Below are 14,831 nucleotides of genomic sequence, written 5' to 3'. Positions count from 1 at the left end.
GTATCGATATTGAACCGTTTGATACAGTGCTTTTGGTTCGGTATGCATATGTATCGAACAATACAAATTGTTTTTATTTATTTTATCAACTTTTCTTCTGACGATGCTGTCTGTGTTGAGAGCTCAGTGGATCTGCGTTCGACTACTCTGCCTAGGCTGATTCTCCTTATGGGGACCTGATATGTTTAATATGCTGCTGAGAATATAGCCCAGAAGAAGTGGATAGTATAGCTTTTATTTTGGAAAGAGCCATTTCTCTGTAATAAACTCTCTTTTCCAAAGATGAGTGATTCCTCAATCAGATACAGGGCTTGCAATATCGCTAGCCCGACGTCCCGGAGCTAGCGATTTTTTTTCTCGATCAGATTAATTTTTTTATTATTGTTGTTTCAGTAACATTAAATTAAAAAACTGTACTTTTGAGTTAAAATATATATTTATAATTTTAATAAATTACAAATTAAAAAGGCATCAACATTTTTTGTATCGAAAAAATATCGAACCGTGACACCAAAGTATCGAACCGAACCGTGAATTTAGTGTATCGTTGCACCCCTACTAAAAATGTTAACTTCTTTGCTTTGATTTTCCTCATATTTTGCCTTTCTCTCTGTGTCCACCAGGAATGTGTTGCCAGACTTTGGTAGTGAGGTGATGGCAGAAGCACTGGCACAGCGGGCTCTGGTGAAGCCTGTTTACACCATCCCCATCATTCCCCTGTCCAGCAGTAACCAGTACAGACATCAGGACCACTTGGACATGAAGGACTACAAGAAAGTAAGGACATGTTCATCGTGTGTGTGTGTGTGTGTGTGTGTGTGTGTGTGTGTGTGTGTGTGTGTGTGTGTGTGTGGATACAGAATGATGAGCAAACTACGGGAAATTGTATTGACTTTGAATTCGTCCTTTAGTTGAGTCAATTCACTCAAGCTGCTTAATGCTGTACTCTGTATTGGCACACTGAGTCATATCAGACCTTGGCATTTTCATTTTGAAAGGGTGCATGGTTCGAAATGACAACTAGGTCTAAATTATTAAAAATAATTTCCCTTATGGATAAGAAACTGCAAATTTGTACTTAAGTTTATTATAGTATAACAGTTCTTAACAACACACAGGAGCAAATGTTGGACAGTGTTTTACCACAATAAATATCCTGTTTATCCGTTAAATGTAATGATATAAAGCTAAACGTCCCTTTGTTTACATATTATAGCACTTAATTACTTTGCACAGTTGTGACCTCGGTGTCATCGGAACTTCATTAGCTCCAGTGTCCACCAGCTCTCCCCTTGCCCTGCAATGAGACACCCATTTCCCCTTCTTTTATCTTCTGCCTCCTCCTCTTCCCCTTTACCAGCTGGCTGACCTTTTGCTTTTATTTACACACGTTCATTTTCAGTTTAACTCTACCCCTCCTCCCTCGTCACTCCAACCCTTATTTTTTACAGTGATTAGGCACAGCCGTTCTTCACTGTAGCCTCCCTGCCTCTCTGTTTGCTTTGTCCCCAGAGTGTAAGGACTGAATGAAATCCTACTAATCCTAGCAGAAGTTGGATCGTGTTCAGACAGGGAGGGGTTGTCCCACTGGGGAAGTTTGGGGGTGAAAGGTGGCACGGGGTAGATTTAGGAGGGAGGGGGAGGACAGCCATCTGGCTAGGCAGCGGCATCTGGCACGTGCCACCATCTGCATATCAATGCCTCTCTTTACTTGCTGTTGTTTCTGCACACACTCTAGGCGCCTGTGCATAGACCACCAACACTCAATTGCCGCCAGCAGTATTGTGTCGCGTATGAAAAAGTGTTCTTGATTACACAGACTGCAGTATAAACATGTTTTCATTTCCTTTCCTTCTTCACAGCCTGAGAAGACGGAGGCAGTTCGAACCAAAAGGAAATATGAAAAGAAACCCAAAATCCTGCCTATGTCAGCGCCTCAACATTCAGGGCCCCCTGTGTTCAATCCCAAGGACCTTAACCAGTATGATTTCCCCAGCTCAGATGAAGAACCATTCTCACAGGTAACATTTGGTTCCAGCCCTTCGGTTGTGATGCAATTTCAGTGGGATTTTTACAGAGACTAATATTATACATGAACAAACATGGAACAGAAGTTGAAAGCAGTGATATTGTGTGCTCCATCTGTAAAAACCATGTTTGGCTAGTAATACATTTCTTATTTTCCCTTTAGGAGGGCATGAATTGAAGTCCCTAGCTTTTCCTTTACTTACTTTTTTTGTGTCGTGTAGATCCATTCAGGTTCCTCAGAGGCAGAAGAAGAGAATGATCCAGATGGCTGCTATGCGTTCAGGAGGAAGGCCGGCTGTCAGTACTACGCTGTGAGTGCCCTCCTGTGACTCCCGTGCTTCTATTTATAGTGCCAACAACAGGCTGGCCAGTCTGGCTGCTCTCTCTTCCACACTCTACTGGACAGAACAATGCAATAATGAAATCACCTGTTTTATTTTCAACTTCTGTTTGTTCTCAGATCTAATCGTTTTTTGTTTTTTTTCCCCTTTATCTTCCCTCAGTATCGTCCAGACGAGAGTGGCAGCTGGCCCTGGGTAAGCCCGTCAGATGGTGGGCTCGGCGATCCACGCTTCCGCTACTGTCTGACCTCGCTGAACATCCCAAGGCGCTGCATAGGTTTGTCAAGGCGCCGTGTGGCCAGAGGCGGCAGGTGAGTTCAGTCTGGCTGTTTGTTACAGAGCCTTTGAGGGTCATGCATGTGTTGATCATTTGGGTAAATCAACCCGCCCCACCCCACTCTAACAAAAAAGAAAAAACAGTGTTATTTCTTTAATTATTTTTGCGAAGCACTTCATCCCTTGTTGCTGACATGAAGAACAATAAGGGTGACACGAAGGTATTACTATTCATGGTTTTCATGATGTACCAACTTCTCCAAATTCTGGAGAAATTAAATATGAAATGTGTTTAGGAATGTTGCCAGTATCAAATGGAGCAGAGGAAATTGAGCCAAGTGTTAGCTGTCACTGCCAAGGTTGTTTACCATTCCAACTCTTTGGCAGGTTACCAGCGACCGTTTGGCAGGCACATTTTATTATAAATATCAAGCTGGCAGGTGAAATGAACATGACAGTCCCATTTTAGGATTTACCTGTCACTGTAGCATGTGTTTAGTTTAAAAAACAAAACTTAAATGTGCCCTGCAGCCTTTTCTGATATCTCCTCAGTATTTACACAGACAGTTAAATACACCGAGCTGGGTAGCAGCTTCCTCAGTGCCAGGTGTGAAAGAGACCAAACGAGGGTCACACAGTATCTGCTCCCCGGGCACACATGAGATAAGCAATGTTCTGTTTGTGTCTGCAGTGACCTTATCAACTTCCCCAAGGGAGATTGAAGGATTCCTCTAGCTCTGAATTGAAACATCTTTTCAGTATAATGTACTATGGTAATACTTGATCGTGTTAGGAAGCATGGAAAGTGGGTTAACAATAGTGTGGCTGTGGGGTTTGTAATGTCAGTGTCGGTTCAGTTGTTTGCCTTGTTTTGTTTAAGAGGATGTGTGTAGGTTGATAAAGTTTTGTTTTTTTTAAGAAGATATTTTGTAACAAACACTCTTTAAAGGTGTTAAATTGTTTTAAAGTTGGAATGGTCTCAAATGTTTTCATTCACTTTTTAACTATACATTAAAAACACAAAGAACTGATTTGATTATGTTCAGTTTTAATGTGTATTTTAACTGCAAGTTGGTCTTAAACTTCAAATAAAGTGTTATTTAAAAAAATAAACTCTTAACTAAAACCTGTAAGACATACGTATAAATTGTAGTACTGTGCTTCAGTGCATTATGTTTTGGGTTGTTTTCTGACATTTCAAGCACAATTTTAAATATTATAACATCTTAAAATGTCTCTGTATGTTTTTTACTAGGGCTAGAACATGGCCTTGCAGTTTGAGTGATAAGGCTGTACTTCTAACAGCAGTTGTCTCATTTTTTGCTAAATATTACCCAGCTGAACCTATGAAGTAATAAGCTAGACTTATGTCATTACAAAAGTATTCTGTTTTTCTCATGAAATAGCCCACTATATGAGGTCCTCTCCAGTGAACATTTTTATTGTTTCACAGGGAAATGCTTCACTCAGTGCAGTCATTATCGTAGGACCTTGATGTTGTGCTGTTAATGACTAAAGCATGTTTTTCATGTAAACAGACCTTTAATGACTGGTAGTAAAAAGCTCACGTAACATGTTGATGTTTTAGGATCTTGTTGGACAGAGCGCACACAGATGTAGACAACATCTGCCAGAGCCTGGACTCTGACCCAGAGCCCGAACCACTCGCCTCACCACTTCCAAGCTCTCCGCTCCACATCTCCAACGCCAGTACCTCAGAAACCAATACCTCGGACCCAGCCAGCTCCTTCCACCTTCCCCCATCTTCATCACCCCTGTCGTCATTAAAACCGAAGGACCTCAGCCAGATTCTTTTGAACATTAAATCTTGCCGCTGGAGGCACTTCAGACCACGGACGCTATCTCATCACCCTTTGGGTGGAGATTTGTCACGCAGAGGATTTAGGGATTTTAGCTGGACTGTGTCGGGACTAAACCGAACCCTGTCTGGAGGAGCCAGCGCCCAGAATCGCATTGGGCCAGCCACCACTCCTGTAAATGGTAAGTCACTTGTTTATTCTACCATGCTGGTTATTATTTTTTAGGGATAGGTTTACATTACTCAGTCACAAGTGTCCCTACGCATCCAGTTAAATAACATTAGTTGTCTACATGGCTATAAAAAAAGTATACTGAAAGGTTTAAATCCCAAATGTGGGACTCTCTGGGAAGGCTGTTTTCACTTTGTGTTTATTGTCATAGCTCTGAGTGGAAGATGGTAAAACACTGAATTGTGTGTTCGAAGAAATTGGTTCATCTGAGTAAAATATACATTTGTAAGACAATCTTTAATTGGAAATAGGCCAGCACATAAAATGTACAGGCAAATTTTGTTTTCGGAAATGTGTTGCTGGCATCAAATTTTTTTAAAAAACAGTAAAATGTTGGTTTTGGAGCCTTGGTACCACTGAGGATCACCTCATCTTTAAACAGTGCTTGCTTGGAGGGCGCTGAAATGAGAAAACCAATTCTTCTAGTTTTGAAAGCAGTGTGTTATCAAATGCTGGTGTAGATACAGTGCTATGCTGTCATGTAACTTCATTACTGAAATTTTGGACTGTGGAATAATAACAGATCTCGTGGGCCATTCAGTGTCCAGTTTTTATGCAGACAGTTTTCCTTTTTAAACCTTAGTCTTACTTAAAATGAACTAGGGCCTATTGGAGACTGTTGTACATCTATGCTTTGTTTTTCTTTGCATGGTAAACATTTCAGTTGCGTTCAGTGATCCACTGTGTTCACTGACAGTGGTTTTCAGAGAGGTCCAGGAATAGATTTTTCACTACAGAACCTGCGTTAGTTTCCAGCTTTGGCTGCTGCATCCAGAGATTTATTTATTTTTTGTCTTTTGGTGTGCATTACACAATGTTGCTATTGATTTTTTTGTTTGTTTGGTTTTTTTTGCCAATGATCAAACTTTTTTTTTTTTTTTTTAAGTGTTTTGAAGTTTTACGCTATGTCCCAACAGTTCTATAAACGCATTCTGTGCTCAAACGAAGTTTATTATGGCATCAGGAGTGTGCAGCCACTGCTAGCTCCATGTCACAACTATAAACACATCATTTTGTATTTTACTTACACACACACACACACACACACACACGAAGAAATACAGTTTTGTTTTCAGTTAATTTTACAGCTGCTTTAATTATGGGTGTTCAGTCATCTTCTAAGAATCTGGAGACTTGTTTGGAGTGGGGTTTGTAGAGCACCGTGCTGTACTTTATGGTTGTTTTCTTATTGCTTCTTGATTTTTGTCAGTTTTCAGCTCATCTTGTGTTTACAAAAACACATCCTGCAGAATTGTTTTTCTGGGTTGCACATGGAGCAGTGCAGTTAGGTTTATCCACGCATAATGCAACAATAATGGTGTTAGTTGGCATTTATTTTGGGATGTGACCTGTGTAACATTTTTTGATGAGGCACCTTAAAGGTAGATTGCGCTGCTCATGCCTAGTAAAATCACAAACTTTGTACTTTCGTTCCCCCTTTCCTTTTCATACATAAAATGATATGTTCCCCTAGCTTGGGGGATTCACTTAGAACATGGCTTTTTCTAAACAGATTTGGAATATCCTGTGAAGTGAATCAATGCTGGAGATAGGAAAACAGGGTGGTGATTTCAGAGACTGGGTAACAATTTAACCCTTTACAGGCGATCGGAGCGGACACGCTCCATTTTGCGTAACTATTTTTAAATCCCGGTAGCACTGCAACCACGTAAGCTAGTGCAATAATTTTTTTTGCATATGAAACCGGAGGAGTTGTACTTACATCTTATGCTATCAGCTTGTCCTAGGTCACAATTTCCTTCCACATATAGCTTTGCAAAAATGCATAAAAATCACTTGCAGCAACAAAAACATGATATTCCAGAAACACGCTTCGCCGATCCGATCAGCTGTTTGTAACACTTCCTACGTCCATCAGCGCGAACTATCACATGACCGCATGACCTGCCCGAAACCGGAAGTGACGTCATTTTGCGGAAATGTAGTTTTTTTTTTTTTACGATCGGGGCCTTATGAGCCTATACTTGTGTTTTAAAAAGTTATGTTTGAGTTTATGACTTTCTGTGTCGTTTCTGGGATGCTTAGGACTCATATTGCACTGCTGGAAATAGTTTATTTTGATGCATATGCTGTTATTTTGCAAATTTGCACTATAATATTTATTTTCGTTTTTCCTGCAGTATATAAAAATTGGTGCATTTCAAAAATAAAACTATGAAGACACTCAAAATAAATTTCCTGTGGTGGGAAACTAGTTTGTGCAACTTTTTTGTATTTACAGTTTTGAGGGATAAGCCTCTTAAATTTCTCTAACTAGAAATATATGTTAAAAAAACAAAAACGATTTTCAATTTTTTTTGTAGTTTATTGCACTTTTTTGCAATTTATGTAATTACTATGCACCTAATGCAGACATATTATTAAAGTTTGGGCTATAATGGTTGTATTGATGTATAGCAACTTGAAATGCTCCCAAAAATGGCTACACAGCATGTAAAAATATAATATAAGCTCTGGCGGACTTGGTTCTATGGTAGGTCTTAAAGGGTTAAAGAGGATATGAATTTACCAGAAGCCTGGCTTGACTTAGTTTACACTTATTTGTTTGACAGTACTGGCAAGTTAAAGAGGAAACTCTTATTGATTTTATTGTGTAACGACAAAAATTAAGCACAGATGAAACCAATTTTTCCTCCATGTCTTCTCAACATTTCGTCTGCCTTTACAAAAAAGGAAAGCAATGAGACTGCCAGGTTACTTACTCACTATCACCAGTTCACTGTTTTGCTGTTCAGCCCTCACAGCTCCTGACAGTGCTTATATCTGTAAAGGATGCTGTAAACAAGTACGGTCAACTCAGACAGATACTCCACCTCTCTCTGTGATGGGACATTTTAGATAAGCAACATGTAAAGTTTAGTCAGCTGAAAGCTGTGAGGAGCAGTGCAGTCCTGCAATACTTTGGTGTAGGAAATAAGTGGTTGTCTGGCAGCTGTGTCAGAATGAGCTGACATGTAAGAATTTGGCCCAAGCAGATTTGTTCAGACATTAAGCGTCATACATTGCAAAAAATCCTCAGTTTAAGAGGGGACACAAATTCATGGGGCTTGTGTGCTCATATTGTCGGTCAAAAGCCCGGATAAATGGGAGTGTTGCGTCAGAAAGGTCATCCAGTGTAAAATCTGTGCCAAACTAAACATGTGGATCCATCTACTGTGGCTGTCCCTTTAGTAAATAAAGAAAGAACCAAATTTCTTTATATTTTAAATATAATTTTAATTTAAAATAAGTCTGGTATCCCCTGCAGGGTGTAGCCTCCCTCACCCTGTGACTGGGATAGGCTCCAGCTTCTTTGTGACCGAGAGTAGGATGAGTGGTTAAGGGAGAGTGAAATAAATGGATAAAATACAGACGTTGGGGAGGTGGGGCGCACAAGGTTATCTGGTAAGGAGCTGGTTCCTGACCAAGCAAGGGCATGAGGGCACCTGTTAGTCTAGCTCAGGGGTGTCAAACTCAAATACACAGTGGGCCAAAATTCAAAACTGGAACAAAGTCACGGGCTAATGTTAATATTTATTGAAATATATTTATTCCTCCAGATATAAGAATGAATCTTTTCTTATGGACTCAAACACGTTTTGCTGAAAAACTGAATATGGAACAAGCAAAGCTTAATACTAAACAATATATATATTAGCTGTATAATATCAGTAGGCCAGCTCTAATAGTAATTTGGTATGGCTTTGCGGGCCAAATGTAATTAGGCTGCGGGCCAAATTTGGCCCGCGGGCCAGAGTTTGACACCTATGGTCTAGCTGATCTATGAATCATTTTATTGACCCAAAATTAACTAAATAGTTGAGTTAGGGTTTTCAGAGAGGGGCAAAGACACACTATTTTATAGGACAAACTTCCTAAAAGCAAGTAGTGAACATTTGTACCAAAAATTCAGCTTTTTTTTTTTTTTTTTTTTTTCAATTATTCAAAAACAAAATCTTATTTTTAATTAAAATGTATTTTTTGCCCAGCCTTTGCTGCCACCTTTGAAAAACTTGAAATGAAATGATGTTGATTGTGTGCATGTCCACAGCATGGAGTCATGAGGTGGCAGTCATGTAATTGGATAGCCTGTAATTGGTGGATATCTGAGAAGCTATTTAGCTTCAGATAATAACTGTAAACTACATTTTTTTTGGGGGGGGGGGTTGTCTTCTCTTATTAAGCATTTGAGCTCATTCTTTCAAATCATTGAGCCATAGTTTAAACATGAATAGAGATTTTGCTGTTTACTAGGGCTGGGCCATATTATACCGTTCACGGTAATACCTAATACATAATGTTAGGCAACGATAGGAAAATGAAATATCGCGATAGAATATGAGTAAAACGCGCATGCGCAGTGCCTTTGTTTTCATACGCACATGGCCGATTGTTGAGTGAAACAGATGAACCAGAATTGGTTTGTAAAAATGGTGCAACTTCAGTGATGTGGAACTGGTTTGGTGTTTGTCCGTCAGATACACGACAAAGCACATTTTTTTTGCAGAACATGCAAGCGGCCGTCGTTATTGCCGTGTTTGTCGGACTAAGATGCTCTTAAATCTGGGAGTAATCTGGGTCCTAAACTCCGTCTTTTTCAGGTCAAACGAACACTGCAGCATCACTGAGAGTTAAAAACTGTCTAAATTCTTTCATCTTTAATAAAACGATCAGCATTGCTGCTTTACCAGGTGTAACTATGAAGTTTAACTTCCAGGCATCCATGAAAACAAAATTTATTACATTTAACGGAGTTAGAAGTTAGCAGGAAGCTAGCGGAAGTTAGCTCGCTAGTTTCGCTAGTTACCTAAGCATGATATAGCACGTTCTGACTGAGAGATATCTGAAAAAATTCAAACGTACAGCTCTGCTATCACTTCCAACATAAATGAAGACAGAAAACTAAAAAGCAGTGACGTTTGTGGGGTTACTAAAGTTGGGCTAGCTGATATATAATGATGTGCTACGTGATCGCTAGCGACACAGCTATGTTAGCATAACATAAACAGTGAAGCTGGAGGACGAACACTAACACTTTTCCACTTATAAAAGTTAACGTTAAGGTTCCTGATAGTTAGAGACAAATGCAATCGCATGGCAGGATGCTGTAAACGGACCAAACTTCAGTCAGGAGAACAACTGAGATAATCCATCCACAATACAAGGTTAGTCATTAAAGATGAAGAAAGCTAATCTTTTCAGCTGCTTCCAACGACCAACACGTTGTTTTACATAGAAATGAAGGTGCTGAAGTAAGAACAAGCTGAAACAACACATTTCTAAGCAGATGTTGGGTTTAGCGTAATTTTTTAATCTGGCTGATCTCTTTGGCTGCTGATAGCCTGCAGGCATGTCAAAAGAGGGAAATAGTGTTTGGTTTACTACATTAAAAAAAAAAAAAAATCTTTAGATACTTCATATAACATTATTAATAAAGTAACTAAAACATGATTCCATATTGTTACAATTCAAGCTACTCCCGCCTTTTTAGCAGACAAAAGAAAAACGTAGGCGGCCAGTAAACCCGATCTGCTGGTCGAATTCATCTGCTCAATGAATTTAAAATAAATTACATATACATGCAGCATTTATTTATTTCAAAATCATTCAAGAATGATTGTTAATACAAGCAGTTACAGACAACTTGGCTTTCTGCAGATGTATATAAAATGTAGTTCCTTTGGGGGGCTTTTAGAGAGAACAATCCAAAGGTTTGGTTGGTGTAGGCGTCTTGCCACAGGGTACAGAAAAATGTATAATAAGCTAGAAAGACCAGTTTGAAGGCCTCTCAAACACAGTCACACAATGGTTTATGCTCAGGGGGCATGACTGTACATTTCAAACCTGTATATGCACAGTGATATAAGGTTCATGCTAGCAGGGCTTGTGGCCACTTCGTGAGCTTGCACAGAGCTCAACAGTGTACGACACTGCACTGTGACCAAGAAGGTGTCAAGCTAGGACAAGAATAACAATAGCAAACAGGGATATATTTCATGTTTTCATACATAGTTTGTTTTACACTGTATTGTAAACAGTAGAGCAGGGCGATATGGCCAAAAATATTTATCACGATATATATTTGAAAATTTGCGATAACGATATAACTGACGATATAATTGATGCGAGACAAAATGCAACTCCACAACATTACTAGCGCAAAAAGACAACCTTCCATTTATTTTCACTTAAACAAGAAGCTGGTTTTTATGTATATTAAAGCTTTATAAAAATGTAACAGTGCAAATGCAAATTCCTTGCTGAAAGTTTAACCAAAAGGCATTTCCAGTAGAAATGGGCTGACATATACTGAGCATAACCATGTATAATATCCACTGAAATTAAAAAGGTGCTTTGCAACATTAAACTGTAGTGTGCAGTACGTATTTTTCGGACCATAAGGTGCACAGGATTATAAGGCACATTAAGCGAAACAAAGCAGTCAGATAAATCAAACTTTATTAAACTCATTCTTCTTGCTTCCTCCACTTCTGTACCATTGATTCATTAATGTTGAATTCTCTGGCAGCTGATCTATTCCCATGTTGTTGCAGTATATTAAGCATGTTGATGAAGTGGCTTGATAAAGGATTGTTATTGGCGGCCCCTTTTTCTGACTGATGCTAGAAATTTCACAGCTTTAATCTGGGACTTTAAGAGAAACCACAGTCTTTAAATAAAACTATGGTATGCTGCTAAATTAACCATCTATTAACTTTACAAATGGACAAACTGATAGCTCTTGCTGCATAGCACCTATAGTTAGCTGTTTTAAATTTGCCGTATCTGCTTGCTGCTATCATAACAAATTATTTCCACAAAGGCTGACAGAGCACATTAATCCACATGTTTAATTTGTTACTGATTTTTATGCCAGATGAGCTTCCTGTCGCAGCTCTGCCAATTATCTGAGCCTTTAACAGGCACCAGGAGTACACTAGCTTGTGACTCCCAGAAGCTGGGTGTGTTACTGTTGGGTAGCTGCTAAAAGTGGCTACCTTGTATGTATGCACCAGCCAGGGTAAACATTATGGATAAGTGTTCATTAAAAGGAGTTGAAACAGGAGTAGTGACCTCTTGTGTTGTTTAGCATTGTAAAGGTGAACTACTGCAGTTGCTAGTGAAGGGGGACTGTGTGCCTGCCTGTCGGCAGCAGTGTTAGCTGAAGTTGTGTGTAAGCTGGAGGAGGCAAAGACAGCACTGTTGGTATCAATACTGTCACAAATGAGTAAATAATCCAATAGTAAGCATTTTCAGGATCAATTTTTATCTGGGAATTGATTTAACAACCATAATCTGCTTGCTGACAGCTGGAGCATAAACACACACCCTTAACAGTCCTGCAGTCTTTACTGCTGTGTAGAAGCCAATCCAAGGAATGTTGAAGCGAAAAAGCGCATTTTCCCCCATCCTGTTTTTCACCCTTGCCTTTTCTCTCACACAGTGTTCACGGCTGAGCAGTACCAGCAGCACCAGGAGCAGCTGGCCCTCATGCAGAAACAGCAGCTGGAGCAGAGCGAACAGCAGCAGCAACAAGCCAATATTGTTCCTACAACTACCAACACACAGGTCAGTGTAGACTAATACCCTTTCTGTACCTTTTTATTGTAGTAGACTCAGGTAGCTGTCCAGTATTAAGAAGGCAACGGGATTAGGAGGAGGTGGTATTACCACAGAAGTGTAATATTCTGTCCAGAATTGCTGGGATGATTCTCAACACTTGTGTCATTCTCTGCAACCAAGTGGCACATTTAAAATGTGCTTTTCTGGCCAAGTAGTCAAACTAAATGAGCCAGACTTCTCCCACTGATTTACAGCTGAAGGTCACTTCCCTCATCCTTAGGAAGTGGGACACATCCTCATTCCCACGAGCAGCATTAATGCCCTTAGCTGATTTGGCCACAAAAGTGCTGAGCTCAGTTGTTTCAGCAGTTTCATACATTTTAACACAGGAGTCAAGCATTTGGCACAGACCCACGTTTTCTTTTTTCTACATGTCTCTGGTTTCCAGGCGCTCATATCCAAGACATTAGACCAGGCCAGCGCCCAGTTTGCTGCTTCAGCCCTCGTCACCACGGATCAGCTGCTGGCTTGTAAGTCCAAAGAGGACCCAGTACCGGTAGTCACGAGTGGAGTCAATGGGATCCTCCCAGGTGCAGGTGAGTGACACAAATATGTAGTCGCTATGTGCATATATCTTTATGTTAAAAGGAGCATGAGCCTTGGCCTTAAGACAACAATTCTGATGGCTAAAGATCCAAATGGGACACAAAAAAAAAAAAAAAAAAAAAAGGAGCATGAGCCAAAGATCTGAGGGACAATTTCTAGGATACATAATAGTTGGAGAGACCAATTTAAAGTAATGTCTTTAGGGCTCAATTTTTGGAAATACTTGGTTTAGATTGTGCATTCATGTCACCTCAGAGGCTGGGGAGAAAAAACAAGCCCAAAAAAAAAGCAAACGACGACAACAAAAAAATAACGCTGCCAACAGCCTCACAATTACCATAGTGTTGCATCAGCACCTCTGACAGTGTCAACAAACTTAACATAAGCTTCAGAGAGATGGAAGTTATTGCAGCACTGTTGGTTAGGGTTGCATTAGATTGTGCAGGTGCACCTCTGATCCAAAAATGGTATTTTGCCATTTCACAGGGAACTTTATAGCTCCAGGTTTGTGTGGCTGCCTGACTACATTAGCTGTTATCATTTGCATTCATGAGACCTTTTCTTTATCCACCAGGTGTTTTCAAAGGTTTGCACCTATCCAGCACAACAGCAGCCCATCACCAGACCAACCAGACGACGCACACTACCACCACCGCAGCCCCCACTTTCCTCCAACCTTCCTCCAACTCGGCCACCCCTTCGCCCGCAAATGCCGTCCCCACCTCCCTCAACTCCAACCCCGGCGCTCATGCAGCAGCGGCACTGGGGCTCCTGGGGTGCAGCGCTGCCAGTGCCACCCCTGCCACCACTCAGGTCCTCCTCGGGAACAACATCTGTCTGGGCGTGTCGTCGGCCGCCAGCCTGGCTGCACGCCACATCCCCCGGACCCTTGGCAATGTGCCATCCTCTGCCTTAAAGCTGTCCACCACCACCAACTTGCAGATCCCCAAAGTATCTGGAGCAACATCCATGGACATGAGCTCCAGGTGAGGCTTTGCTCAGCATTTCTAATATGTGGCAGGTAAATATAAGTTTGTTTTTTACTAATCTTTATTGTTAAGCTTAAGGGAACTGGGATAATGCTGAGTAAGCATGAAATTGCTAAGTTCTGTTATATGTACTGTACTTACGCTGTGCCCTATAAGAACCATTGGACAAATGTCCCACATGCCTCCATAAAGAAAGATACACTTGTTGAATATGATCACTGTGTGAGATTGTGGCAGTCATGTATGGGTTTGGGTTGAAGCCAAAAAAAATCAATTAAAATACTACCACGTCCAGCTATCTTTATGAGAACCATTTTTAGTTTTGTGATTACATTTAGTTCAACGTCTTTTTTCACACAATTTCAAAAGCCTGATTAAGTGCTAACACTTGAAGAAAAGGAGGGTTTAGGTCAGGGCAGTAACTCTCATGCTGCCCTGACCTAACCCCTTCAGAAGCAAAACATTTTTACGCCCCACCCCAACAAATTATTTCCTCACTCAAGCTGAGTTTTATTTTTATTTTTTTAAAGAAGAAGAAAAAAAGACCTCAGTGCAGTAGTATGTCATGTTTAATTCCCCAAGAAATTTTTCTCCATTCAATTTTTTTTGTCATCCCCCATCTGTTGGTGCCTCAAAGCTTGAGAACTCCTGGGTTAGGGTAAGGGTTTATCCCTACATGCTCATGCTCAGTTCTTTTTAGCCCCCATGAAAGAGGTTTTGACTTTCCATTCAGGGGAATTTAATTTTGTTCAGGACATGAAGTGACATTAACAGGCCCCTTGCCTTAACTGCATATTGACTAATGAGGCTTACACGTGTCCAGTCATCTCCAATACACAAGAAAATACCAGCGTTTCCCCAGCACTGACTGGGGAAACACTGGTAACAGAGCCCAGAGAATCTTTAGCCAAAATATGACAATTGCTGATCTAAATATCATCAGATAGGCAGCTGGACAGACTTCTTGAAATATTAGG

At 40.4% G+C, this 14,831-nt stretch overlaps 1 protein-coding gene across 4 annotated transcripts in view; it reads left to right on the top strand.

The window, feature by feature from the left end:
- The window catches only part of LOC113029328 (enhancer of polycomb homolog 1-like), a 38,304-nt gene that overhangs the window by 21,070 nt on the left and 2,403 nt on the right, over positions 1-14,831 (top strand). For 3 of the 4 annotated variants that reach the window (XM_026180157.2, XM_080306136.1, XM_026180155.2), the window contains 8 exons: positions 624-777; positions 1,863-2,021; positions 2,250-2,339; positions 2,532-2,680; positions 4,234-4,646; positions 12,141-12,265; positions 12,708-12,855; positions 13,440-13,851. In XM_026180157.2, the coding sequence (XP_026035942.1) occupies positions 624-777; positions 1,863-2,021; positions 2,250-2,339; positions 2,532-2,680; positions 4,234-4,646; positions 12,141-12,265; positions 12,708-12,855; positions 13,440-13,851 (1,650 nt within the window). Of the gene's footprint in view, positions 1-623; positions 778-1,862; positions 2,022-2,249; positions 2,340-2,531; positions 2,681-4,233; positions 4,647-12,140; positions 12,266-12,707; positions 12,856-13,439; positions 13,887-14,831 lie in introns of all 4 variants that reach the window. The other variant, XM_026180156.2, reaches the window with a different exon arrangement.

Source organism: Astatotilapia calliptera, chromosome 9 (assembly GCF_964374335.1).
Source record: "Astatotilapia calliptera chromosome 9, fAstCal68.1, whole genome shotgun sequence".
NCBI classification, from domain to species: domain Eukaryota; kingdom Metazoa; phylum Chordata; class Actinopteri; order Cichliformes; family Cichlidae; genus Astatotilapia; species Astatotilapia calliptera.
This window is presented reverse-complemented; position numbering and strand designations above follow the sequence as displayed.